Raw genomic sequence first — 27,591 nt, 5'->3', positions numbered from 1 at the left:
AACCAAACCATGAGCTCTGCTCTTCAGCACAATGGATGGAAACTGTCAGGGTTCTGTCACTTCAGTCTAGTGTTATTCATGGTTTTGTGACAGAGCCCTGACACTCTCCTCATGTCATTGTTTTCATGTGAGTGCGTGACTTCGAGACTGCTCGAGCCATGCGCTCTTGTCTGTGTGTCCTGTTTCTTGTTGGAGCGTGGTGTTCAGATCCCCGCACTCATGTTTTGCTGAGTTTCGTGTCGGGGATCGGACACTTGCGCTCCTTGTTCTGTTTTATTGTGGTAACGTGTGGTCTCAAAGTGTTGTCTTGTATTGTTGCACACAGCTCGAGTTATCGGCTGTGTGCTTTCTTGTTCTATTTTGTCTTGTGCTGTCGCACGCAGCTTAGTTTTTACTGGCTAAGTGCTGTCTTGTGTGAACACACGGTTTATGAGCTTGCTCATTAGCTGCGTGTTTGTGTCTAATTCAAGCACGTGGCTTGCGATTGGTTTGCTGGCCATGTGCTTGTGTTTTTGTTTTGTGTGAGCACATGGCTTTTGTCTTAGTTCCTATGTGCCATGTCCTTCGTCAATTGTCTTGACCCCACCCATCTTGTTACCTGATTATTGATGTAATTTTCCCCACATGTGTTCCCTCGTTACCCTCCTCATTAGCTCCCTATTTATTGTCCTTGTGTTTGCAGTCTGGTTGCTAGTTCGTCGTCGAATATTTGTCTTTGCTTATCGTGCCTTGCCTTGCCTTGCCTGTTAAGTTTTGTCTGTTTTCCCCTACGGGGTAGTTTATGTTTGTTTATTTTATTATTACTACTATTAAAGAGCCCTTCTCTCTGCATCATTGAGTCCTCGCCTCATCCCTCTACCCAAACCCTGACAGGAAACCACAGAAACTTCAGCAGATTAAATCAACATTAGACTCGACTTACAAAACACATATAACACTTCATTTGCGTTCCTTTATTTCTGTGAAACTGCTCTTTCGGTTTAACTGATTGAAGATTGACAAGACAAGAGTATTCAATAAATTTCACAACAGTGAAAGTTAATCTGTGACTGTACCTTGTGTAGACGTTCCTGCTGGAGTCACTGATGTTACTCTTTCAGTTTGATCTGTAAAGATGAACGTTAGTTCAGATTCATCATACTGTAGAGAACATGACAATCATGTTTTATTTAGTTAAGACCCAAGATAACTGTTCACTGATGTGAGAAAGTCATTGATGCTGTACCTTCAGCTTCATCTGTGTTTGTAGTTGAGCGATGCTGAGAGTTTGTGACTGCTGTCGTTGAATCAGCTTGATCTGTAAAGATAAATATTAGTTCTGATTCATCATACTGTAGAGCACATGACAATCATGTTTTTGTTAACACAAGATACCTCTAATATTACACAATGTAAAGTACTGATGTGAGAGAGTCACTGATGCTGTACCTTCAGTTTGGTGTCTGTTTGTAGTTGAGCGATGCTGAGAGTTTGTGCTGTGGACTGGAATCAATGCTGAATGAGTTGAACCAACTTGATCTGTAAAGATGAACGTTAGTTCAGATTCATCATACTGTAGAGAACATCACAGTCATGTTTTATTTAGTTAACACACAAGATAACTCTTCACTGATGTGAGAAAGTCACTGATGCTGTACCTTCAGTGTCATCTGTGTTTGTAGTTGAGCGATGCTGAGAGTTTGTGACTGCTGTCGTTGAATCAGCTTGATCTGTAAAGATGAATGTTAGTTCAGATTCATCATAGAACATGACGATCATATTTCAGTCACTTAACACAAGATGACTCTAACATTATCTATCATTATATTAGCACATCTTAGGCTCTTCTTCATCTGATCATGAGATTGTTTTCTCACCTGAGATCTTGACAGTGTATGTCACTGAGGTCTTGAGTTGATTTCTCTGAGTAACTGCACATCTCCACTCTCTGTTGTGATCTTCATTCAGGAGTGTTGTAGTCAGAGAGCTGATACAGTGATCTGATGAGAATGATATCTGATATCTGGAGTCTGATCTCGTCAGTTTAACACCAGCCTGATTCACCCAGAACAGATCAATTCTCTCAGAACGGATCAAATCATCACAAGAGACTCGAGGATATGATGAATACAACTGACAGAAGAGAGTCACAGAGAGACCTGCACTGATCTCAGATGAAGAGACTGAAACACAGAATAACACACACATCACACACTCTTCAATCATCACGAGAAGTTAAATGAAGTAGTTGCCCTTTTTAAATTGACCATATAATCATAAAATTACCATGAAGAACATGCAGATAAACACGAGCATCAGTTCCTTGTTGATTATTCACATATTGTCTGCAGAAGTAAGATCCACAATCTTCTTTTGTGACTCTCTTGATGTTCAGAGAGCAGTCAGACCCCAGACTCAGTCTCTCATGTCTCTCGGTGTCTGTCTTCTTTCTCCCTCCAGTGATCAGTTCAACTGTTGATGAATCTCTGAATCTGTTATAGATCCATGTAGTTGATTTACAGTCATGAAGAGCATTATTACAGGGCAGATGGACATCTTCACCAGAACTGATGAACACATGAGCATCATCCGCTCCACTGAGTCCTGAAACACAAGAACACATGCGTGATTATTATACTATATATTAATAAATGAAGAAATAAAACATAACAGAATGAAAAACAGAAGATTCAAATCTTTTTCCTCACTTGATCCAAACAACACACTCTCCAGAATAATGTTTGTCTTGATCAGAGAGCTGTTCGAATCACAAACACACTCTTAACATGAAGATAATTCAGCATCAGATGTTTGAGTCTGAAAGCGTCTAGTTTTAGTGCGTTCAGGAATAATCCAGTATGTTCTGTTTGTAACACAATAATAAACTGATCATGTTCAGATGAACTCTTTCTCAGATTAATTCACTATCTGTCTTGAAGAGAAAACACAGATGTCTTTACCTGTGAGAAGTGAAGAGAGAAAGATCAGTCCCAGCAGACACAAGTGACACTTATCAGACATCTTCTCTTTCTGTCAGTCTTCCTCTTCATTATATTCTCTCAACTCTTTCTTTAAATACTTTCAGCTCTTCCTGTGTTTGTTCACTTCCTCTGATCTGTTTAAATCAAGCTAAAGCTGCTATTAATGACACGATGTCAGTGTGTGATGGAGAAGAGCTGAATATTGTTAACTTCATTTGATCTATTCACAATCTATAGGAGATAATTTTGCACAAGTGCTCTGAACTGATGGAGAAGAGCTGCTTCACATCGTGTGAAACACGTTCATCAGTGTGAGAACTGCACATTCACCACAACTGCTCTGAACCTGATCTAAAGGCTGTTCTTTATTAGTTTCTCATCTTTCTTTCAGTCGTTTCCTGCATGCAATTACATTATAGAAATAAAATCATTAAGTTATTAATGATAAAACTGGTTTGTTACTGAAAATGTTTCCACTATCTGTGACTCACTTGTAGAAAATTAATTCTATTATATATATATAGTACAGACCAAAAGTTTGGACACACCTTCTCATTCAAAGAGTTGTCTTTATTTTCATGACTATGAAAATTGTAGAGTCACACTGAAGGCATCAAGGGCTATTTGACCAAGAAGGAGAGTGATGGGGTGCTGCACCAGATGACCTGGCCTCCACAGTCACCGGACCTGAACCCAATCGAGATGGTTTAGGGGTGAGCTGGACCGCAGACAGAAGGCAAAAGGGCCAACAAGTGCTAAGCATCTCTCGGGGAACTCCTTCAAGACTGTTGGAAGACCATTTCAGGTGACTACCTCTTAAAGCTCATCAAGAGAATGCCAAGAGTGTGCAAAGCAGTAATCAAAGCAAAAGGTGGCTACTTTGAAGAACCCACAATAAGACATTTTCAGTTGTTTCACACTTTTTTGTTATGTATATAATTCCATATATAATTCCACATGTGTTAATTCATAGTTTTGATGCCTTCAGTGTGAATCTACCATTTTCATATTCATGAAAATAAAGAAAACTCTTGACCAAACTTTTGGTCTGTACTATAGTTAAAAAAAAAAAGAATCTATAAATCCTACATAAATATGAAAACGAAGGCCTGATACTAAAGCACAAATACAATGTGGAACGAGAACTCATTCACACTTTTTAGATTTTATTGTTTTGATTAATCTCTTTTTCCTTCTACTTGTATCATTTCTGTTTCAGTTTTTTCTATAACCAAATCTTTCTCTGTGTTTCCAGATCCCTACTATCATTACCACTCTCAAACCACACATCACACAATGTAGGCAGTGCAATCTTAACAACCTGCACACTTTGCCTATATCTGCTAATACACTACTTTCTTTTTCTATTGGTCTCTGGAATTGCCAGTCTGCTGTAAACAAAGCCGATTTCATTACTTCTATTATACGTCATTCAAAGCTTAATCTCATAGCCCTGACAGAGACCTGGATCAAACCAGACGACACTGCTACACCTGCAGCACTCTCCAATAATTTCTCATTTTCCCACTCCCCCCGTTTGACTGGAAGAGGTGGAGGTACTAGTCTGCTCATCTCTAATGATGAGAAATTTAATCATTTACCGTCTGAGTATCAACATATCCTTTGAATCTCATTCAGTTACTGTTACCTACCCTCTTAAAATACATTTTGCAGTTGTCTATCGACCCTCAGGACCACTGGGTAACTTTTTGGATGAATTAGATGTGCTGCTCTCAACCTTTCCTGAGGATGGTACTCCCCTAGTTGTGCTTGGAGATTTCATGTATTGGTTACTCCACTGCACACGTCGGATCACTTCCTCCTCACTCTTAACCTCAACATGGTCCCTAACACATCACTTACCCCTCCACATGTCATCTTTCGATGTAACCTACGCTCACACTCACCCTCCCGGCTATCTGCAATGGTTTAATCTGTTGATGTTAACAGTGCAACTGATACTTTCTGCTCCTATCTTACATCTTGTTTAGACACTGTTTGCCCCTTTTCTTCCAGGCCAGCCCGTAACACCCTTTCTGCCCCTTGGTTATCTGATGTTCTACCATTCTAAGCTTAGAGCTGCTGAAAGGGTGTGGCGCAAATCCAAAAATACTACTGACCTTATTGTGTATCAGTCACTCCTATCTTCCTTCTCTGTTAATGTCTCCTCTGCTAAAATTACATAATACCATAACAAAATGAACAATTCTTCTAACTTTCTAAAATTTTCAACACCACAATCAGTCAAGCTCATATCACCAGCAAACATACTAATTTACATCCTTCTGTTCACTTTCTGAGGCAGAAGTCTCCAAACTCATCCTTTCTAATCACCCTACTACTTGTCTGCTTGATCCTATTCCATCTCATCTCCTTCAAGCCATTTCTCCTGCAGTTGTACCTGCACTCACTCACATCATTAACACATCCCTCCACACTGGTGTTTTTCCCTCATCATTTAGACAGGCTCGTATAACTCCACTACTTAAAAAACAATTTTCCTTCTTCCTTACATTGCAAAAACACTTGGACCACTTCTCTTCTCTGTCTACATGGCATCATTAGGTTCTGTCATTCAGAAACATGGCTTTTCATACCACTGCTATGCTGATGACACTCAACTCTACCTCTCATTCCATCCTGATGATCCGACGGTAGCTATTCGCATCTCAGCTTGTCTAACAGACATTTCTTCCTGGATGATGGACCATCACCTTCAACTCAACCTTGCCAAGACAGAACTGCTTGTGATTCCAGCAAACCCATCGTTTCATCACATCAAGTTAGCCACATCAACCATAACTCCTTCAAAAACAGCCAGAAGCCTCAGAGTTATGATTGATGATCAGCTGTCTTTCTCAGACCACATTACTAAAACTGTCTGATCCTGCAGATTTGCTTTATTCAACATCAAGAAGATCAAGCCCTTTCTTTGGGAACATGCTGCACAACTCCTTGTTCAAGCTCTTGTTCTGTCCAGGCTGGACTATTGCAGCTCTCTTGGCAGGTCTTCCAGCCAATTCTATCAAACCTTTACAATTAATCCAGAGCGCGGCAGCAAGATTAATTTTTAATGAACCAATAAGAATACACGTCACACCTCTGTTTATCAATTTGCACTGGCTTCCAATAGCTGCTCGCATAAAATTCAAGGCATTGATGTTTGACTACAAAACCACCACGGGCTCTGCACCCATTTACCTAAATTCATCACTTCAGACTTATGTGCCTCTAGAAGCTTGCGTTCTGCACACACACACACACACACATAAGATCTCTAACGCTAGCTTGCTCTATTCTTTTACTATTCTATCTGTTTTCTTTTTATTTATTATATTATTTAAAAGCCCATGCTACGTATACTGTGTTAACCTAACTGAGACTTGTTATAGCACTTATATATCATTGCTTTTTTTGGTTGTTTTTGATTCGTTCCACTGTCCTCATTTGTTAGTCGCTTTGGATAAAAGCATCTGCTAAATGAATAAATGTAAATGTAGATTGAAAAACATATATGCCTGCAATCAAGATTTAGTGACAACTTGTGTGGTATTTTTGCAAATTTATGTGGCATTATTGCAAAAGCGGGCACTTTAAAATACCTCAAATAACAAAAACTAACTAATCTTTGAGAAAAATGGTTTTTAAAGTATATTATAATGTTTCAATATATATTTACAAAATATATATCAGAAAAGTTGTGAGAGGAGCAGTTAACCACTTCCAGAAAATTTATATTTGTGGTCAATGCGACCACGAAATTGAAAGAGTAATTGTAAACAAATAATAATAATAATAATTAATCATACAAATAATATATATATATATATATATATATATATATATATATATATATATATATATTATTTATTTAATTATTTATTTATTTGTATGGATATTGATCTAGGTGTTGGGGTAGAATTCTGCCATCTGCTGGTTAGAGAAAAAATTGTAGAAATTACAATTTTTGGAGAAAAAAAGAAAAGAAAAAAGTGTAATGACCCTATATATCCAGCAGAGGTCCTTCAGGGTATCTATGAGCACCATGCCCTGAAGATACTCAAAATAATCAGGGGCAAAATAATGATGTTTCAAAAATGAGGGTAGTTTTTGGATCAATTGTTCCTATTGTAATGACAGATTCATTGAGTTATAATGAGATCATTGATACCAATGAAGCCACAGTCAATCAAACTTGCTGTCTGCCATTTTGAAACATGTTCATACTCCTCCTAGACAGCTGGTCCAATTTCACCAAACTCGATTCAGATCATCTTCAGACCAAGGATTTCTTGCTGATATACCAAACCGTTATTGTTTAACTAACACGTTAAACTGCATTCTTCCATCTCAGAAACATTGCCAAGCTACGAAACTTGTTACCTGTTTCTGATGCAGAAAAGCTAGTTCATGCATTCATGACCTCTAGACTCGACTATTGTAACGTACTTCTGGCTCTTCTTTTCACATTTGGCTCCCAAACTCTGGAATAGCCTTCCTGATAATGTTCGGGGTTCAGACACACTCTCTCTGTTTAAATCTAGATTAAAAACGCATCTCATCAATTTTACTTTGTTGGATCAGCAGCTATGCTAATGATGTCTGTATTTGTTTCTATGTTTTGCCATGGGATTTACATCCCGTGGTGACTAGGATTTACACAAGCTCCAGTCTGGATCCAGAACACCTGAGAAGAGATGATGCTGACCCTCAGAGGACCCCAGATGATGCTAATCCTGAATCAACACACAGAACTAACAAATATTGCTACAAGTGTTAATGCTTATAATAATTGCTGTTAATAATATTCATCGTATGGCTGACTACGTCTTGTATTAATTTTTCTGAAAAATCCTGTCATATGCACATAAACTGAGTCACCACTTATAAGCTACTACTAAATATTGTAGAAACCTACACTCTAAAAAACGCTGGGTTGTTTTTCCAACCCAAATGCTAGGTTGAGGCCGCTGGATAGGAGTTTGGGTTGAAAATTGTTCTTCGTTTTAACCCAGCGGGACTGGGTTGAGAACGCGGACGTGAAGGAGAGCACACACGTCACGTCAAGATCGTACGTCTCCAGTCAGTGCGAGCAGCCGCCATTTTCTCAGCGTGAAAGAAGCGAGAAGCGAGTGAAAGACTATGGTAAGTAAATATTCAAAATGTAAAGTTATCGTTTATTGTTTACCCGGTTGTATGAAAGGCGGAAGGTTTTATGAAAGGCGGAAACAAAGAAGCTTAACGTTATATTACAAAAAAAAAAAAACGGACGCGGTTTTCGCCTCAGACACGGAGGTCTTAACGGCATCATTTAATGTTACTGAACGGAAGAGGTAATTTTAATATAACGTCAGTGAATGTATTTTGTCATATTTACATAAGATTTTACATTATCTGCACTTTTTGAGGCGTTAATAGACTGTTATGGTCACGGTTACACTCATGTTAATTTGTCTTTTTTTTCGCGGTTAAACTGAATGTATGTTTGTCTCCTAAAGGAAACGGCATTGTGTAGTAAAGACTAGCATAATTATTTTGAGGCTGTTGAAGTGGTAACTGTTAAAACTATGTTTTACATGTAATATTTCAGACTTGTCGAACTCGTGTCTTCATTGTGTCAGCGCTGTGCGCCGAGAGTTAAAGACACAGAAGCTGCTCGTGTGAGAGTCTCTGTGAGGAGGAGGATGTGTTCTTCTGAAGAGAGGGCAGACGGGTTTAAGGAGAGTAAACTTCAGAATAACAACGTTATATTTATTTTTACTAAGACTAAAATAATGTTTGTTTTTGTAGATGTTGAAATCCAGAGACAAGATAACTTCATTCTTATGAGACTGATGTGAGTTATTTTTTTAGAAAAATAAATGTTTCTGTTGTGTCCTCCCTGTTTAATTCACATTTTGATGCAACAACAGTGTAATCACATGTTCATATTTTATTGAAACCATTGATATCCCTCTTTGCAGAACTCAAACTAACTGGAGTTAAGGACACAGAAGTCTGCTTGTGTGAGGAGGTGGTTTTCTAATGCTTCTTCCGAAGACAGGGAAAGATAGTTTAAGGCAAGTAAACTTCATAATTTCATGTTATCAGTTGTTGTTGTTTTTTACTAAGAGTAAAATAATGTATGTTTTTTATTTTTGTAGATGTTAAAAGCCAGAGACATGGGAGAGCATCATTCTTTTGAGATTTTATGTAAGTTATTTTTAGAAAATAAATGTTTCTGTTGTCTCCTGCCGGTTTACTTCACATTTTGATGCAACAACAGTGTGATTACGTGCTCATTTCATTAAAACCATTGATGTCTGTGTTTTTCATTGCAGAACTCAAACCAACTTTGGAGTTGTCTTGTCTGATTTGGAGAGTCATCATTCTTGGTCTTCCCTCTTAAAGGTAAATTTGACACACAAAATCATTTACTTGCCCTCATGTCATTCCAAACCTATAAGACTTGAATATATTGAAATGAATATATTTTTAATTTTCTCATAATTTAGTTAATCCATTTATAGTCTAGATAATCAGTATTTTAAAGCCTCATAAATAGAGTTATTGTAGAAGTAATTCATTCCGATATTTATATATGAATAAATCTTAAATTATATGATAGCAAACATGTATGTTCCAAATAAAATACTGGTCTCCCAGACTAGCAATGGAGGACACAAATTAAGAGAATATTAAATATATTCATTTGTTTTCCAAAAATGAGCAGAGTTTGTGCGGGTCTGGAACAACATGAGGGAGAGTAAATTATGAACATTTTCATTATTTGGTGAACTAACCGTTTGAAGAGCAGCCACCTAGGCACATGAACATTTGTGAGGTATGTGAATTAGGGGTGTGCACGGATAGTCGAACATTCGAATATTCGTTCTGCTCTAATTATTCGATAAGTAAAAATGAAATTCGAATTTCGCACAAAAAACACATTTTCACAATAAAACCTTATTTGGTCACTTTCTGTGATTCTCCATGGCATATTTGAAGATGTATGCAAGCAAAAAATTATTAATGAATAAGGGGCTGTTCTGATATCGCGCCTAAAAACGCGTGGGGGCAGAAGCGCTCGTGAGGCGTCTGCTAATGACGCGTTCTCTCCATGAAGACGCAGAAATTTCAGCAAAGGATAAATGGATTTGCAGCACAAAAAAATCGCTTTTAGTAGCTCTGCTACTAAATTTATTTCAAAATGGCAATCCATATACACAAGGGCGTAACTTTGGGTCTACCATTGGGGGGGTTAAACTCGCGGCATATTTATTTATTTATTAATTTATTGTATTATTTTCTTGTGTAAAAGGTAACATGCTAATTTGCATAATTTAATTATGCAATCCCCCCCAAAACGGGTGACTGTATTGGAGCAAACAGCAGTTACAATTCAGTGACATTGGTTCTACACAGTCCCTGGCACCCTCTGGCTTCACCTCATAGGACACTGGCAAACGAACATCTAGCCAGCCAACTCCAGTCAACAAAACAAATCATCAGCTAACTCAGTGTTTCTCAAACTTTTCTGCCATTCCCCACTTCAGAGGTAGGAAAGGGTTTCGAGCCCCACCTGTCCCCAATCACCCCAACAAAATGTTAATAAACTAGGCTTTAAGTTTAACTGTTAAAATGTATTTTATTAATATCACATTTTAAAAACTTAACATCAAATAACAGCATTAAAAAATTTCAAATAAAGAAAATGAAAGTGTGATGAAATAAGACTCAAAATTAGATTAAAAAATAATAATAGTTGTGTTTGCATTTAGCCTCTGATAACATCAATACAAGTGTGGACTAACATTAACCTAGTTGTGCTTTGATTCATTTTGACACTTTGCAAAATCCATGCAAAAAGAACAACAAAAAAACAAACAAACAAACAAAAATAAAAATAATCTCAAATTGAACCAGAGGTGGTAAATTCCTAATAATGTACGTATTTTTTTTAGGTATTTTAATAAGATAGATACCTAAAATACGTTGCGCATACAGCTCAAGTAATGCGATCGTTATAAAGGTGTTTGAACAACAAAACACATCCACTTGCACATATTTCACAATCGGAATATCAGATATATCCTGCTATAGCTAACACATTTGTGAAATTTTGAATAAAAAAGGAAATAAAAGCAGATCATCAGTCATTCAGCACTATTGTGGCTACGGTGTGACAAGCAATGAATGGCGCGTCTCCATGGGAACCATAAAGCGATACTACGATCAATAACGGTAGCCTTGAAATACTTTTAAACTTACGTGTGAAGAGGTTAAGTAACGTCAAGGCTTACATTTAAATGTGTCTTTGTTTTGAGTGTATGGTCAATAAATAACGGAATTTAAAAGATGGGCACAAAACCTGTTTGTCATGTTTCTATTCCCCACACTTTGAGAAACGCTGAGCTAACTTAACAGCTAACTTAAGGGTACCTCCGTTTGGTCAGGATTTTTCGTTTCTTTTTTTTTTCTTTTTCTTTTTTTTTGGCTGGTGTCGACAAACAATGAAAAATCGTTGTCTGGCTGCCTTTCAGTGTCCTTTTCATCTTTCCGTCAGCTTTCTCCAACCATTCACCCCATCGACTGCGCAAAATAGTGAACAAACTTGGTACAGAAAGCGGGTTGGGTAATACCAGAGACTTTGGTAATACCAAATCGGTGCGGTGGGCGGGGGGTACATTACAGATTATTTAAAATATGATACTATCTTTCTTGCTGGCAAATGAAATTAATAAAGAAAATGAACAAAAGTATTCATTCTGAATATTTCATATCTATTTTAATCTGAATGATGTGATGATATTGGGGGGGTTATATTAGCTGGATCTGATTTTTGGGGGGGTCATGACCCCGTGCAAATTACGCGCATGCATATACAGCTATGATCAATTCCTTCATCTTGGCTGAGCTTTCAACGTTGTTACAGGAAAGGATGAAGCTGAATGTTTAGTTTTTGTAACATGACCTGCGGTGCGCTTGCGGCATTCAGAAAAGTTGAGAGGTTTTTAACTCGATGCTGTGCAGACGCGCCTGGAAAAACCGGGCGCGTCGCACAGCGAGCGCATCGCGACCACGTCGCTTCCATTATGAGCCCGTATACCGCACGCCTACATAGGAAATAACGAACTTGAGCACGCAAAAGACGTGATATGTGAACGGCCCCTAAGAACTGCGGTCTTCTACAGTAGTTCAAATATGCCGTGGAGAATCACAGAAAGTGACCGAATTCAAGAACATTGTTGCGGCATCTCTCATGCAACGAATAAACACAGCTAACTTGGAGAATACAGTGAAAACTCCTCTTCTCGCGTCTGCCCTAGACCCTCGGCACAAACATCTCAGGTTTCTCGATGAAAACATGAGAGAAGTAAGAAAAAAAACTTTTTTGAACATTATCAGAACATTTTCCTTGATGCGAGTGGTGCAGATGCAGCCGCCGTCACCAACGATGAAGAGGATGCAATGCCCACTCGTCGGAGAAGGCTGAGCCAGTTCTTCAGCGATGATTACAGAGAGTCCAGCCGAGACGAGTGGGAACAGTTCCACCAGATGAGGATCCCATTCAAGTGGTGAAACGAAAACACGAAGCTTTTCACAAAACGTATTCGCTTAGCACACCGTTATTTGTGTGTGCCGGCAACGTCTGTGCCGGCAACGTCTGTGTCGTCAGAGCGCGTTTTCTCCGCAGCCGGCCTTATTGTTAACAGACTAAGGAGCTGACTTTCCCCTGATCATGTTTACATGACCGTATTTCTTAACAAGAACATGTAAAACAATAGAAAAAAAAAGCAAAAAAGATTTGTTAAGTGTAAGCTACATTCTGTACAATAGCCTAATTGCTGAAGGCTGCTTTACATTTTCTTTGTTCACTTTTTTTTGTTTTTGCTTTTAATCTATTTTTGTTTGTTTGCACGCATTGTTAAAGGTTTTCAGCTACAAAACACTTTGTGTGATGTTCAAGCTTATTGTGTGTAAGCTTGTTCAAAATGACGGAAACAATAAATGTTGCTGAAAAATAACGTCTGTCTCATTAAACTTAATTTAAATAAACGAATATTCGAATATTCATTTTTTGTGAGTTCAAATATTCGAATGTGATATTTGCGGAAAACGGCCATCCCTAATGTGAATGTCATGTCTGTTCTAATGTTTCAGTAAAGAAGCTTTCTGAAAGCAGTATATTTATTCAAGCAATATCACATGCCCTTCACACTAGTGCTGCCATTATAGCATTCTGGAGCGCTGTAGTGGACAGAGACATTAAACCACACAAAGTGTTGAAACTTTAACACAGATTATTTACCTATCCTTACGGATATGAATACACCTCTATCTGAAAATGGGATAGAGTTTAATGAAATGTTTTCTTTTTCAAATGTGTTTCTCTTTCTAGGCCACTGATGAAGAACAGGCGGTGACTGGATGAATGCTGGTCAAAGAAGAGAACGTCCTTTCCCCTAAACTGATGCAGCAGTGGTTTTAAAGGAGGACGCTGCCCTGGATGATGTAGAAGATGTCACATGCTGTGCTGATGGGGCTTCTTCATGACTACATCAATTATGCTAAAGAGATCATGAAAATTGACTGTGATGCTTGATCTGTATTCATGGACTATGAAACAAATTGTAAGTGTATAATTTGTAAAAACAATGTTAAATGCTTTTTCTGTGTTTAGTAGAAGAGTTTACACTCTGTCATTCATACACATGCTCACATTCTTACACACACACACACAAACACACACACGTCTGTTAAATGTTATAATATCAGAGTTAATGTTGTGATTTATTTGTCTACTGTCATGCCAGAATAGTTGGTAAAGAACCTAACTAATTGTAAATTTATTGTATAATAGTGTTTTCGTATATTTTTATACAATATATACAATTGAACAAAGTCCAATTTGATCTTAAGTTATATTCAACAAATGTTCAATGCTTTATGAACTGTAGCTGTTAATGCCATCCTTTCCTGCATTACTTCTTACATGTTACTTTTTTACTTTACTCTTGTTTTTAATAAATATTTTCCTTTTGATAATTATTATTTGTGTGTAAAAGTGATATTTAAAATGAACATTATTTGTAGGTTTAATGCCTAGCTCAATTTGGGTTCATTTTAACGTAGCATGCATTGTTTCCCACATCCTTACACTCACTTGGTGGCGGCACTCTGAGAGTTAACTTTCTGCCAGCAGGAGGCGCTAAGCGGGAGAGGTAAGTTTCTCCGGTGACGGCTGCAGAGCTCACAAACGCTGCCTCATCAAGCATTACTTAGTGAGTTTATTAGGTCAGGAAACGCAAATCCTACACAGTAGCCAGAGCAAGAGAAACAATAGATTTATTTTGCATGTCTGACAGTGTAACATTAAGCAGAAGTATTTCGAATGAGTAAAACCTGTATCCTGTTTTCTGGGTAACACTGAGAATATCACTATATATTGTTGCAACACCTCCGCCACGACCAGTCTGACGGGTTACATAGAGACTACTGAACAAGGCAGAAAACAAGAGAGCATGAACACAACACAAGCCAGTACACATACTGTAAAACATGCTGCTGCTTCAACAGACACACATCAGCATTAAGACAAATATGTGCTGCTCAGAGACATCTTTAAGAGTCTAGAACATCACCTTTCCATTCATTCCTTTAGTTTTCTGTGAAGCTGCTTCACTGTGGTTTGTGTTCTAGTGTTTTCTGAAGCGTGTTTCTGCAGTTAGTTTGACCGCACTGGTTTAACCCACACAGATCTGAGATCATCTCTGAACCCGGTTTGGACTGGTTTAACCCACACAGATCTGAGATCATCTCTGAACCCGGTTTGGACCAGTTTAACCCACACAGATCTGAGATCATCTCTGAACCCGGTTTGGACTGGTTTAACCCACACAGATCTGAGGTCATCTCTGAACCCGGTTTGGACTGGTTTAACCCACACAGATCTGAGATCATCTCTGAACCCGGTTTGGACCAGTTTAACCCACACAGATCTGAGATCATCTCTGAACCCGGTTTGGACCAGTTTAACCCACACAGATCTGAGGTCATCTCTGAACATGATTTGGACCGGTTTAACCCACACAGATCTGAGGTCATCTCTGAACATGATTTGGACCGGTTTAACCCACACAGATCTGAGGTCATCTCTGAACATGATTTGGACCGGTTTAACCCACACAGATCTGAGATCATCTCTGAACATGATTTGGATGGATGATGCTGTGAATCTCACATATTCAGATCACAGTGCCTCTTTCTTTAACTGTGTTTCTACAGCTGAATTTCTCCTTTGTAAAAAATGTTTGCTGTAGTCCATTTACAAATTCGTTAGTTTCATTGCTGCAAGGTTTCTAAAGTGTTTATTTGAGTGATTTTATGTGAAGCAGGGTTCCTCATTCACACACCTGGCTGTGATGTTCAAGTAAACTTCAAGACCTAAAGGAGCAGAAGATGAACCCGAACAATACCCTCAGTCACTGCAAGAAACAAGAGTTAGGTCTTACACTCCATGATGCTGTACAACGTATTACAGAGAGTCATCTTCAGATCTTCGGGTTACGAGTCATACTCTCTAACCATTAGGCCACGACCGCCCCATTTTTGGTGTTGATGACCCTGCAGGCCTTATGCCTGTTTCTTCAAAGGAAAGACAGTCAGTGCTGATTCTGAGAACTCTGCTGTTTGTGAGACAAGATGCATGAATGAGGAACTTGAAAGATCATCAGAAGGCAGAGGTAATGTATTTCATGACAGATTCTTTATTTCTTTGAGCAACAAAAAATCTGTCAAACTGACCATCTGATGAAAGTGACGTGACATACAGCCAAGTATGGTGACCCATACTCAGAATTCATGCTATGCATTTAACCCATCCAAAGTGCACACACACAGCAGTGAACACACACACACACTGTGAACACAAATGTGAAGTCCATGATAACAGTAACATGATGATAAGAAATGTGTTTGTGTGTGACGTTGCATGACTGCACTCTCAAAACATAGGCCATGCAAATCCCCACCTCGGATCCAAGGGTACTCTAAAGCTCCTGGAGGGTGCGGTACAGACACAATTATTAACATACATCACACACTTCAGAGCACAAATCTGAGTGCTCAGAAACTCCTTTTACTGGATACACAGTGGACCTCCATCAGAGCGGCCCCACGCTCCTCTGCTGCCTCTGTTCATTCAGTAGATTACAGTTATTACCTCATTAAGCGTCTTACAAACAGTCTTCTTCAAAACTCCTCAGGGTTGGGTATTCATACCACTTTTATGTCAGGTGTTTTCCCCGTTTTTTTTTGTTTTCTTGTCAGTGTGTAACCCTGTTAAAACAGGAGAGTGAGTTTTGTTTTGGAGCTGGTTAAATCAGGCACGGAGATTCTACTGAAAAGGAGCTAACGCCATGGCCATGTGCGAACTGTTACTCCATAGGCACGTACGTTGGATGTGGCCATACATTTTGCTGTAGTAGATGTGCTCATGATTCGCGCTGCATTCCGGAGGTGTCTGTGTTTGCACACGGACGGGACGGAGGTTCAGGATGGGTTTCTTCATTGTGTATCTCACCACGGGACTGAATGATTTGGACAGACGGTCACTACAATCTTTCTGTTTTCCAAAGAACCTGAGTGCAGACAATATTCTTTGGAAAGATTTCAACTGAGCTCCAACAAGTGCGCCAACCTTGTGGTACCTCAAAACTGAGACATATAAGTAGAGCAAAAAAAATCCCTGGGGTACTTTTCAGTTATTTTATTTGGACTATGAGGACATATTGAAAGGGAAATTCACCTGGTCTGAAAATGAATATAAATACATTTTGATCTTAACATTCAATCTTTGTGGTCTGATATTTAAGTGTATGTGATTGGTGTGATCCTTTTATTTATTCATTTTTGCAAATAATGGTTATAGTGGCTAACTATATGTGCATGGGAGTTTTATGCTCATTAGGGGAAAAAACAAACAAACAAATGCATTATAGCTATATTTAAGCTTAGCGGGCCTCTCTACACTCTAACCAGAGTTGCATGCCCAAAGTTTTAGTTTCTGTGTATATATATCCTGATTTTAAATTCTAATAACCATCCACCAATTCATTTCCCCATGCATATAATAAATCCCAGAAAAAAAAGTAGAATTGAGGAGGATGGTTACACATATTCTGCTATAGAAAGAACTATGTAGCCAGTGGGGTTGCCGTGAACACATAAGTGAGCATGTAAAAGCTCCCTGCAGCCACTAGTGGAAATTCCAGGACAGGAGTGAATTTCAGAAAAAATAAAAATACAAACTACTTTCAAACAGGTTTCCCCAGCATTTCCACCCATCTTTCAGGTTCAGACAAACAAATAGCCAGTTTCAAAGTGTTTTAAACTATTTTAACATGCAAAACCTGATCCCACTTCTAATTTATACCCCTACCCCTACCCATACCCCTTGTCCCTTGAAACAAAGAGTCAAGGGGTAGGAGTGAAAATGTTCCCCTGAGAATTGGGACACCAATACTATACCGTCACACGTCATCGTGCATCATCTAACTCATACAATACACACACCAATACTGGTGTGCATGAGAGCCTTACCATTCTATATTAATGCGCTGCTTACTGACACACACACACACACACACATCAGAGATTGTGCAGCTCCCACACCCAGGAGCAAAAAAACTTGTCAACACTGTCCTATGACTTCTATTAAAAACAGTTTAAATACTGAATCGCTACATTATATTTTCCAGCAACAAGACCAAAAAAACGCTGTTTTTGAAGTAAACTCACACATTGTAAAGAGAGACACACAAACATGCATACACTTTAGGTTTAACGATTTATAATTGTTGGGAGTACTAGCCCTCCTCAACATGACCATAAATATGAACATAGAATTTAATGTAACATGATTACTTTTCATTAAAATCTTTATTAGTGCCAATAATGCTTACATTTAGCAGTGGGCATCATTTATGCTGCGGTGACCAGGGAGCTGTTGGGGGTTCAGTGCCTTGCTCAAAGACACCTCAGTCTTGGTATTGCCGGCCCTAGCTCGAACCAACAAACTTAGGATTAGGAGTCAAACTCTCAAACCATTAGGCCACAACTTCCAGTCATGGACAACATCCTACATAAGGATGAGAAAACTTCTCATGATACTCAAGACTCTCTCAACCAAGATTTTAAGTGTCAGGAGAGAATCTGCTCACTGCTGTCTCCACACTTCCATCAGTGAACATCTACAGCTCAATTTCTTAAGTATCGGTTCCGAAAACGGTTCTGGTGCGACACGTGACCAAGCGCGGTGAGCAGCCTTCCGCCAGTGTTCTGATGATTCACCAAAGGATGTCACAAAGCAAAAAACAGAAACATGGTAATTTCAAGAGTGATAAAAATAATGATAGAAAATATTTATTTTCATGCATTTTAAATGTTTAAAAATGTGGAAACCACTGATTGCATCACACCATCTCCTGATTGCATTATTATTTGGAAAATAAGGGCTTTATGGAGTGTGTATATACATGGTTATAACAAGTATAACAGTTTATATTTAATAAATTTTAAGGAAATGAACAAGTGTCTTTGCCCTCAAGGGACTATTTGGCCAACCAGCTTATTCCTGCTTGAAAAGCAAAATGCTATTGATAGTGTAAACTTTGTAGCTTTGCTGATTGATGGACTTAAGGATTGATGGATAGAAAAACTACATTCAATGAATGTAAAAGAGTAAAAAACATAATAATAGTTAATTTAAATGGAACCAGAACCAGAACCAGAAAATTTCTAACAATACCCAAACCTAGTCAAGAGCTACATACAATCTTGGTTGACAGCCGTTCTACTTTCATATCTAAAATAGAGTATTAATTATAGCAGCTGTAGTGTTTCAGATGTGTGATCTCACTGTTGAGGTTTGGAAACATGTGAGTTAGACCGCAGTAGAGCAAAGATCATCTCTGAACCAAGTTTAGACATTCTTTGAATTCAAAATTATTCTGATGACAGTTTCTCTTCTTTCTTTATGCAAGCTTCTGTATGCCACTAAACTCCTTTCAGTTAGACTGAGTTTAGACTGTTTGTAAACTGATTTTAGCAATAAGTTTAATCAAATCAACCAAACAAATGACCATTTCTGACATTCCTCTTAATTTGACATAAATGTCTATTAAACTAAAACAATATACTATGTGAGCAGATTCTTTTAACTTCCACAAGTCCTTCTTCCAAATCTTCTCTTTTATTATTTATATGTATGTATTACTTTTATATGAATTTATAACCTAATATCTGAGGGCTGCCATGTTGGGGAAAAAAACAGCATAGGTAAGTTTTGAAGCAAAGTTTTATTGAAAGTTGTTTAACTTATTTAACCTAAAATATGGCTGTACTGTTAATCATTGACTAATCATTGAATCTAACGTTAGTTTTATTTCCTGCATTTCACTTCTGCTCTAACTTGCTTTCTTTAAAATAAACCTTCCTATAAACTTAATATTGTTGGCTCTGTGATAAATGGCATGTTTCTAGATTCTTCTATGATAATGGCTGTTCAGCCAGGCGCCCCTCCCCCCAGATTCATAGTGACCCGATCCATCCCCTCACTGTCCCTATGAAAGGTGACACACATTAGTAAAACAGAGGATTAATCAGGGTTTCCACTATGCTCCATCCCGTCGCTTCTCAAATATTGCCGCCTGCCACAGCTTCAGAATCCAGTCGGGGCAGACGCAGACTGGCACACAATAATAATCTACTGGTCACCATTACTTTGTACTCATGTTCTCATGATATGTTCTCACGATTCTTGCATAATGACAAGAAGGCTTTTTCACTTAGCAAACAATGCAAAATGTGGAGACAATGACTATTTTTGTTGGACTTGCAAGACTAAATTAGGCATAACATTATCATCTTAGCCAATGCACTGTATTGCACTGAAGTTGACTGAGGTATATTTACTGACATGTAAGCCACTATAAAAATTATAAAAAAGTACTTTTTTGCAGTGCAAGGTTTATGCAAACAACAAATAAAGGCATACGTAGCCTTTTTGTCATCCTCTTATAGCTGGAAACCTTTTTTTTTTTTTTTTTTTTGTACGGAGGATATAGATCATGTTTACAAATTAATGTTTATTGTTTTTATGGTCTTAAATTATGGGCTATGGAAACATGGATGTTTAGTTCTTTATGAGTCATGCATCATTTGAAAGAGCTATTTCTATTCCATAAATTGCAACAAACTTGTAATTAACAATTAAATAATTTTTGAGTTATTCTTAGACATTTGAAATAATGACCAACTTTAGTAGTTTTAGCTGGAATTCCCAGGAATATGTTGTATTTCATGTTGTTATGAAATTTTTTTGGGGTATAGAGGGTTAACTGAAAATATAAGACTTAAAATGTTAACATTGCGATTCCTGATGACAATGAGGCAGCCACAGTAGAGAAAGACAGCATGAGGAAGAAGATAAAGTAGGATTACAGACGGAAGAAGCAGGGACAGAACAACAAGGAGGGACAGGAGTTAACGCAGAGGGAGAGAAGGTTCTGATGGTATTCTGTGTGTTCACTGCTCTAAATACTTTAAGACAGTTCAGTCAGTACACAGCAGGCAGAAAACAATAATAAGGGGTGAGATGTTTCTGGAAAGTCAGGGATTGGCCTTTAGGGGACATGAACATCATCAAGGTAACCTTGACCAGCTTTTAAAATACAATGCTGAAGATGATCAATCATTTACTGGGTGGTTATCTGCAAAGAGTGGGTGCACACATATTGGGATAGTCAAAATGAGCGTATAAATTTGACATCAATTATCAGGACAATTGCAGCTGAGATCCGGTCTTTACCAGTGTTGCAGTATTTGATTATTATGGATGGGATGAGGGATATCTCTGGTATTGAGCAGGAGGCACTGTGCTTACGTTATATTGACACTGATTTGCTGGTGCACGAAGAATTTATAGGGTTGTATGAAACAACTTATACAACAGGTGAAAACCTTGCCAGCTTCATTTTGGACGTTCTGTGGAGACTAAATTTGCCAATATCTGTCCTCAGAGGTCAGGCATATGATGGGGCTTCAAATATGGCTGGAAAGTACTCAGGTGCCCAGGCTGTTATTCAGCGAGCACAGCCACTAGCACCATATAGACATTGTCGGGCACACTGTGTTAATTTAGGGGGCTTTTACACTAGGCTTGTTTGCTGCGGTACGAGCCCGAGCGCGATTGTTTCCGGTCCCGCGTGCAGTGTTGGTCTGCTCAATAGTTGTATCAAACCCAGGTGCGATGCAATTCACCTTACGTCATCGCAAACGCACACGGAACACGCATGGAGAACACAATGCGACTGAGCAATTTTTTTGTTATTTTGGTGCTATTATGCACAGCATAGTGAACAACAACTGCGTTTATGTTCATTACCTGGTTTAATTCAGCACATATCCAGCACATATCAATGTTCCCCTTCCACTCATGATTCTCGTGTGTTGAGGAAACAATGATATCGACAGTGTTACGCATGCGCGGGATACTTTATTTCCTGAACAAGTGCGCACCTGAGTCCGTGTTGCTTGCACATTCACGCGAACCGCGCCACAGTTCGGGGCAACCGAACTCAGACCACCTTCTCCAGGTAGTCTCGGGTTCGGTATCCCAGTGCACACCAGGGTCCGATGACAGCATTCACATTAGCGATTTTTCATGTGAACCGTGCCCGTTCCGCACTACACTGCCAGTGTGAAAACCCCTTAGTTACGCAACAGGCCTGCTCAGCCTCCAGTGTCGTGTAAAATGCACTTGAGCTTGGCACATTTTTTGGGCAGTCTGGTAAGCTGAAAGACAAGTTTAAAGCCATTGTTGCAGCTGAAGGGGAAGGGCCAGCCCTGTCCATCAGGCCTTCATGTCCCACTAAGTGGACTGCACGTTCACCTGCTATCTGTGCTGTTCTCAGCCAATATGGGATGGTACTTATTGCACTAGATGAGATGGCTGCAAGAAATTCTGAATCTGCAAGCTGGGCAAAGGACTTATGTGTTCACCTGCAACAGGATAATGTTGGACTCAGACTTCTGCTTGCTTTAGATGTGATCAGTGAACTAGAGGTTCTGAACGCATTTCTCCAGAAAAACACTCAGGGCATGCTCTCTGCATTCTCTTTTGTCCAAGACAGCTTGGAATCTAAAAGAAATACTGAACACTTTGAGACAGTCTTTAAGGAGGCAGGAGACATGTATGACAGTCTGTCTCTAGAGCCCATTTGTTTCACCACGCACACATAGGCCCCCTAAGAGATATTCTGGTCAGGCTCCTGCATACACACCTGGACAACTGTGGATTTTAACAGATTAGAGTTCAACCGTGTCCTCGACAGAGAAGATGGTCAAATTACTGAGAGGTTTATGCAACCAAGCATTCAAACTGGAACTGGAAAAATCACACCTGACTCTTATTACAAATGATACAGCAGTTCGAAAATATCCTGAACTGAATGAGGAAGAATTGAAAGTCCAGTTGGACATGTTTAAAAACAAATACAAGGTCAGCACAACTGCAGATGCTGTGCATGCTTTGAAAGAAATACCCCTTGAAATCAGTGGCCTATTTGATCAGGTAGAGACAGTAAGATTGTTGATGCTGGTGCCCATATCATCTGCTGAGGCAGAGCACAGTTTTAGTGGGTTACGCAGATTGAAAACATGGTTGCAATCAACCATGACACAAAAAAAGACTCAATAGCATTGCTTTGGTTGTGGGTTCGAGTCTCGGGCCGACAACACCATGACTTAGGTGCCCTTGAGCAAGGCACCGAACCCCCAACTGCTCCCCGGACGCCGCAGCATAAATGGCTGCCCACTGCTCCGGGTGTGTGTGTGTGTGTGTGTGTGTGTTCACTGTGCACTTTGGATGGGTTAAATGCAGAGAACAAATTCTATGGGTTACCATACTTGGCTGAATGTCATGTCACTTTCACTTTCCTTAATGTCTCTGTGTTATACAAGGTGTCACAAGAATGGGAATTCACATGGAAATGATATGCAGATGAGGTTATGTATAGTCAAACTAGGAGTTGAAAGCTCCATGTATGGTAATTTTGGGGAGGAGTCAGGGTGGAGATGACCATACACACAATCTTCCCCTTACTTTTTTTTGTCGTGACTTTTGCCAAGTATGGAAACCCATACTGAGAATTTGTGCTCTGCATTTAACCCATCCAAGTGGACACACACAGCAGTGAGAAGTGAATACACCATGAACACACACCTGGATCAGTGGGCAGCTATATATCCAGCAACCGGGGAGTTCAGTGCCTTGCTTAATAGCATGGTGGGTATTGACTGTTCATTAACTCCCTCCCCCACCTACAACTCCTGCCAGCACCAAGACTCAAACCTGCGACCTTCGGGTTACAATTCCAACTTTATAACCATTAGGCCACAAATGCACCTTTTTTGCGCAGGTTCTGGCATACGCATGGTTTTATAAATCTGAAAACTTTTGGGCATACGCAAAATCTAGCTTTTGTGCCTACGTAAAATTTTAGGATGAAATCTTTTGAGAGTTTTATAAATGAGACCCCAGAACATGCACAAAAATCCCTTTATATATCCTAGTCAGGGGAAGATTGTGTGCATATTTGCATCTCCCCCCAGACTCCTCCCCAAAATCACCATCTATGGAGCTTACAATGCCAAGTTTTACTATGCATAACCTCATCTGGATACCATTTCTATGCATATTCCCATTCATGTGACACTATGTTTAACACTGTCAGAGGTACAAAACATTAAGGAAATATGAGATTCTGAATATAGACACCATTTGTGGCATAAACATTGTGGCATAATACATTGCTAAAAAAAAATCAACCAGTATCCTTATGTTTTAGAATAAATACAAACCCAATTCCAAAAGAGTTGGGACACTGTATAAATTGTGAGTTAAAAAAAGAAAGGGATAATTTACAAATATCATAAACATATGTTTATTCACAATAGAATATAGATAACATATCAAATGTTGAAAGTGAGACATTTTGAAATGTCATGCCAAATATTGGCTCTTTTTGGATTTCATGAGAGCTACTCATTCCAAAAAAGTTGGGACAGGTAGTAATAAGAGGCTGGAAAAGTTAAATGTACATATAAGGAACAGCTGGAGGACCAATTTGCAACTTATATAGTCAATTGGCAACATGATTGGTTATAAAAAAAGAGCCTCTCAGAGTGGCAGTGTCTCTCAGAAGTCAAGATGGGCAGAGGATCACCAATTCCCCCAATGCTGCGGCAAAAAATAGTGGAGCAGTATCAGAAAGGAGTTCCTCAGAGAAAAATGGCAAAGAGTTTGAAGTTATCATCATCTACAGTGCATAATATCATCCAGATTCAAAGATAATAATGGTAAGAATAATAATATCCATAAGATTCAGAGAATCTGGAACAATCTCTGTGATTAAGGGTCAAGGCCGGAAAACCATAGTGGATGCCCGTGATCTTCGGGCCTTAGACAACACTACATCTCATCCAGGAATGCTACTGTAATGGAAATCACAACATGGGCTAAAGAATACTTCCAGAAAACATTGTCAGTGAACACAATCCACCGTGCCATTTGCCATTGCCAGCTAAAACTCTATAGGTCAAAAAAGAAGCCATATCTAAACGTGATTCAGAAGCACAGGCGTTTTCTCTGGGCCAGCATAAATGGGCATCAATTACAACATCATGGCTGCGTAGAAGAAGGATCTGGGTACTGAAAAGGCTAGCCTGCAGTACAGATCTTTCGCCCATAGAAAACATTTGGCGCATCATAAAGAGGAAGATCTTAGACAGCTGAGCAACTAGAAGCCTGTGTTAGACAAGAATGGGACAACATTCCTATTCCTAAACTTGAGCAACTGGTCTCCTCAGTCCCCAGACGTTTGCAGACCGTTATAAAATAAAGAGGGGATGCCAGACAGTGGTAAACATGTCCTGTCCCAAATTTTTTGAGATGTGTTGTCAAAATATCCATAAAACATAATGGTATAAAGCAATTCTCAGATAAATATTTTAGAATAGAGTTGATCTCATTCTTTCCACTGGACAAATACTATTTTAGTAATCAAATGAAATGTATGAAGTTAAGGTGAACATCTTTTAGCAATTTTTTTTGTTGGGTAAATACAACTGTTTGACTGAGTATTTTAAAAAGTAATTGTGCAAAACTTTCTGTTTTCTTCTATCCTTCAGATATAGTGGTATTTTTCATAATGTTGTGGTTCCACCACTGAATCTACGATCTCTACCATAATATCATTGATCATTGTTCTCACAAAAAATATTTATGTGCAAGATTAATTATTGTGCACCTATAGCACTCCTCACTGTCATTAAAACATAGCATGCCACATGAAAAGTTATCAGGCATATCCAGTAGTCTACAAATATGTCTATATTCATATCATTTTTGGTAATATAACTTCTGCATAATGACTTTATGTAATTTCATAGTTTTTCTCCATTAATGAGGGTAGAATATTTAATGTAACTGTGTATATCAAAGTTTAAAATCGTTGATTACTTCATTACTTTTCTCACTCCAGGAAAAGAGTTTGTACACATGTTCTAGATATTTACGCCAAGTTTATTTTTTTTTTATAAATCCTGATATGTATGGAAAACAATATGTGTATGCATATTCCTATGGCCATGTTGTGTGTACACAGCATTTATAAACGAGAGCATTGGTCACAATGTTTCTCCCTGGAATTGAACAGCCTAGAATTGAACTGCTGGTTTCGTCTGGTCAGAGGAGAACTGGCCCCCCAACTGAGCCTGGTTTCTCCCAAGGTTTTTTTCTCCATTTTGTCACCGATGGAGTTTTGGTTCCTTGCTGCTGTCGCCTCTGGCTTGCTTAGTTGGGGTCACTTCATCTACAGCGATAACGTTGACTTGATTGCAAATAAATGCACATACACTATTTAAACTGAACAGAGATGACATCACTGAATTCAATGATGAACTGCCTTTAACTATCATTTTGCATTGTTGACACACTGTTTTCCTAATGAATGTTGTTCAGTTGCTTTGACGCAATGTATTTTGTTTAAAGCGCTATATAAATAAAGGTGACTTGACTTGACAATGTTCAGTCTCAGCAGTATGTTCCGTAGCACGGCACAAATCTGAGATCACAGCATTAATGTGTCCAATAATACACTGATCATGTTCAGATGAACTCTTTCTCAGATTAATTCATTAACTGTCTTGAAGAGAAAACACAGATGTCTTTACCTGTGAGAAGTGAAGAGAGAAAGATCAGTCCCAGCAGACACAAGTGACACTTATCAGCCATCTTCTCTTTCTGTCAGTCTTCCTCTTCATGATATGCCCTCAACTCTTTCTCTAGATACTATCTGCTTTTCCTGTGTGTGTTCACTTCCTCAAATCTGACCAACTGAGTGTTGAAATGCTGCTATATAGTGAGACGATGCCAGTGCGTAATAAAGAAGTGCTGCTTGACTTTTCTCTTTGTAATAATTATTAATTATTTTATTTATCTTATAGAAGACATTTGCATAAGTTTTTTAGATGTTATGAAAGGCAGATGTTTTTTGAAGGCCTCATGGTCACATGACTGTAACTGTATGAGTGAAGTGACATGACATACAGCCAAGTATGGTGACCCATCAGAATTTGTGCATTTTGCATTTAACCCATCCAAGGTGCACACAGACAGCAGTGAATACACACCCAGAGCAGCAGGCAGCCATTTATGCTGCAGCACCTGGGGAGCAGTTTGGGGTTCAGTGCCTTGCTCAAGGGCACCTCAGTCGTGATATTGCTGGCCTGAGACCCGAACACGCAACCTTAGGGTTAGGAGTCTATCTCTCTAACCACTAAGCCTCTGGGCTCCTTTAACCCTCTGGAGTCTAAGGGTATTTTTGGGGCCTGGAGAAGTTTTGTCATGCCCTGACATTTGTGCTTTTTTCAGTTTCTTATAAATATCTAAATGGGTAAAGTCTAATCTCACTGTAATCAGCACAAACTGGGCTATAATAATATGTGAAATGCATGCATGTGTAGTGGGTTTTCTTCTGCGTTGTGTTTGATTTTAAATAAAGAGATCCCACACAATGATGTACTTTTGTTTTGCTTTACTCTCAGCTTCACTTTGTCTGTGTCAAAAGAAATAACAGACACGATCACAATTAATCACAGGGAATTGGCAATTTCAGGTCTAGCCGTGCCTCTCACCACGAGATCCAGCGAAAGAGAGCGCTTAACAATTATAGAAATATAATAGAAAATAATAGAATAATAGAAAAACTCAATAATAATGAAAGAAAGAGAAATAAGAAGTATAGAAAAATAACAATAGTAAATGATCCATCTACATACCTGTGTCAAAAGAAATAACAGACACGATCACAATTAATCACAGGTAATTGGCAATTTCAGGTCTAGCCGTGCCTGTCAATCAACACACGATATCTCAATGTAAATTCATGTACAGAAAATACATTTGACCATTGCATGGATCCTTCAGAATAAACAAATACAACTTTATTCAATTACAAATGTATAACCCACATTAAATTCAACTGTAAATGTCTTAACGAAAAAATATATCGTTCTAAACTCATAT

At 38.7% G+C, this 27,591-nt stretch overlaps 1 protein-coding gene and 1 long non-coding RNA gene across 2 annotated transcripts; one reads left to right on the top strand and one right to left on the bottom strand.

Annotated features, from left to right (window-relative positions):
- Positions 1-855: 855 nt before the first annotated feature.
- On the bottom strand, positions 856-26,308 carry LOC132143520 (uncharacterized). Its single transcript, XM_059553845.1, has 8 exons — positions 26,238-26,308; positions 2,266-2,583; positions 1,857-2,162; positions 1,638-1,709; positions 1,429-1,518; positions 1,226-1,297; positions 1,056-1,106; positions 856-866 (listed from the first exon to the last, which is right to left on the bottom strand). Exons 1-8 carry the CDS (start codon positions 26,296-26,298, stop codon positions 856-858), a joined length of 981 nt encoding a protein of 326 aa, XP_059409828.1. The 5' UTR covers positions 26,299-26,308.
- Positions 8,635-13,598, top strand: LOC132099712 (uncharacterized). Its single transcript, XR_009423084.1, has 4 exons — positions 8,635-8,796; positions 8,924-9,152; positions 9,281-9,350; positions 13,342-13,598. It is a non-coding gene; the product is annotated as an uncharacterized LOC132099712 (long non-coding RNA).
- Positions 26,309-27,591: the final 1,283 nt, after the last annotated feature.

The sequence above is a fragment of the Carassius carassius genome, chromosome 1 (genome assembly GCF_963082965.1).
Source record: "Carassius carassius chromosome 1, fCarCar2.1, whole genome shotgun sequence".
Lineage (NCBI taxonomy): Eukaryota > Metazoa > Chordata > Actinopteri > Cypriniformes > Cyprinidae > Carassius > Carassius carassius.
Note: the sequence above shows the minus strand (reverse complement) of the source record. Positions and strands in the feature narration are given on the sequence as shown.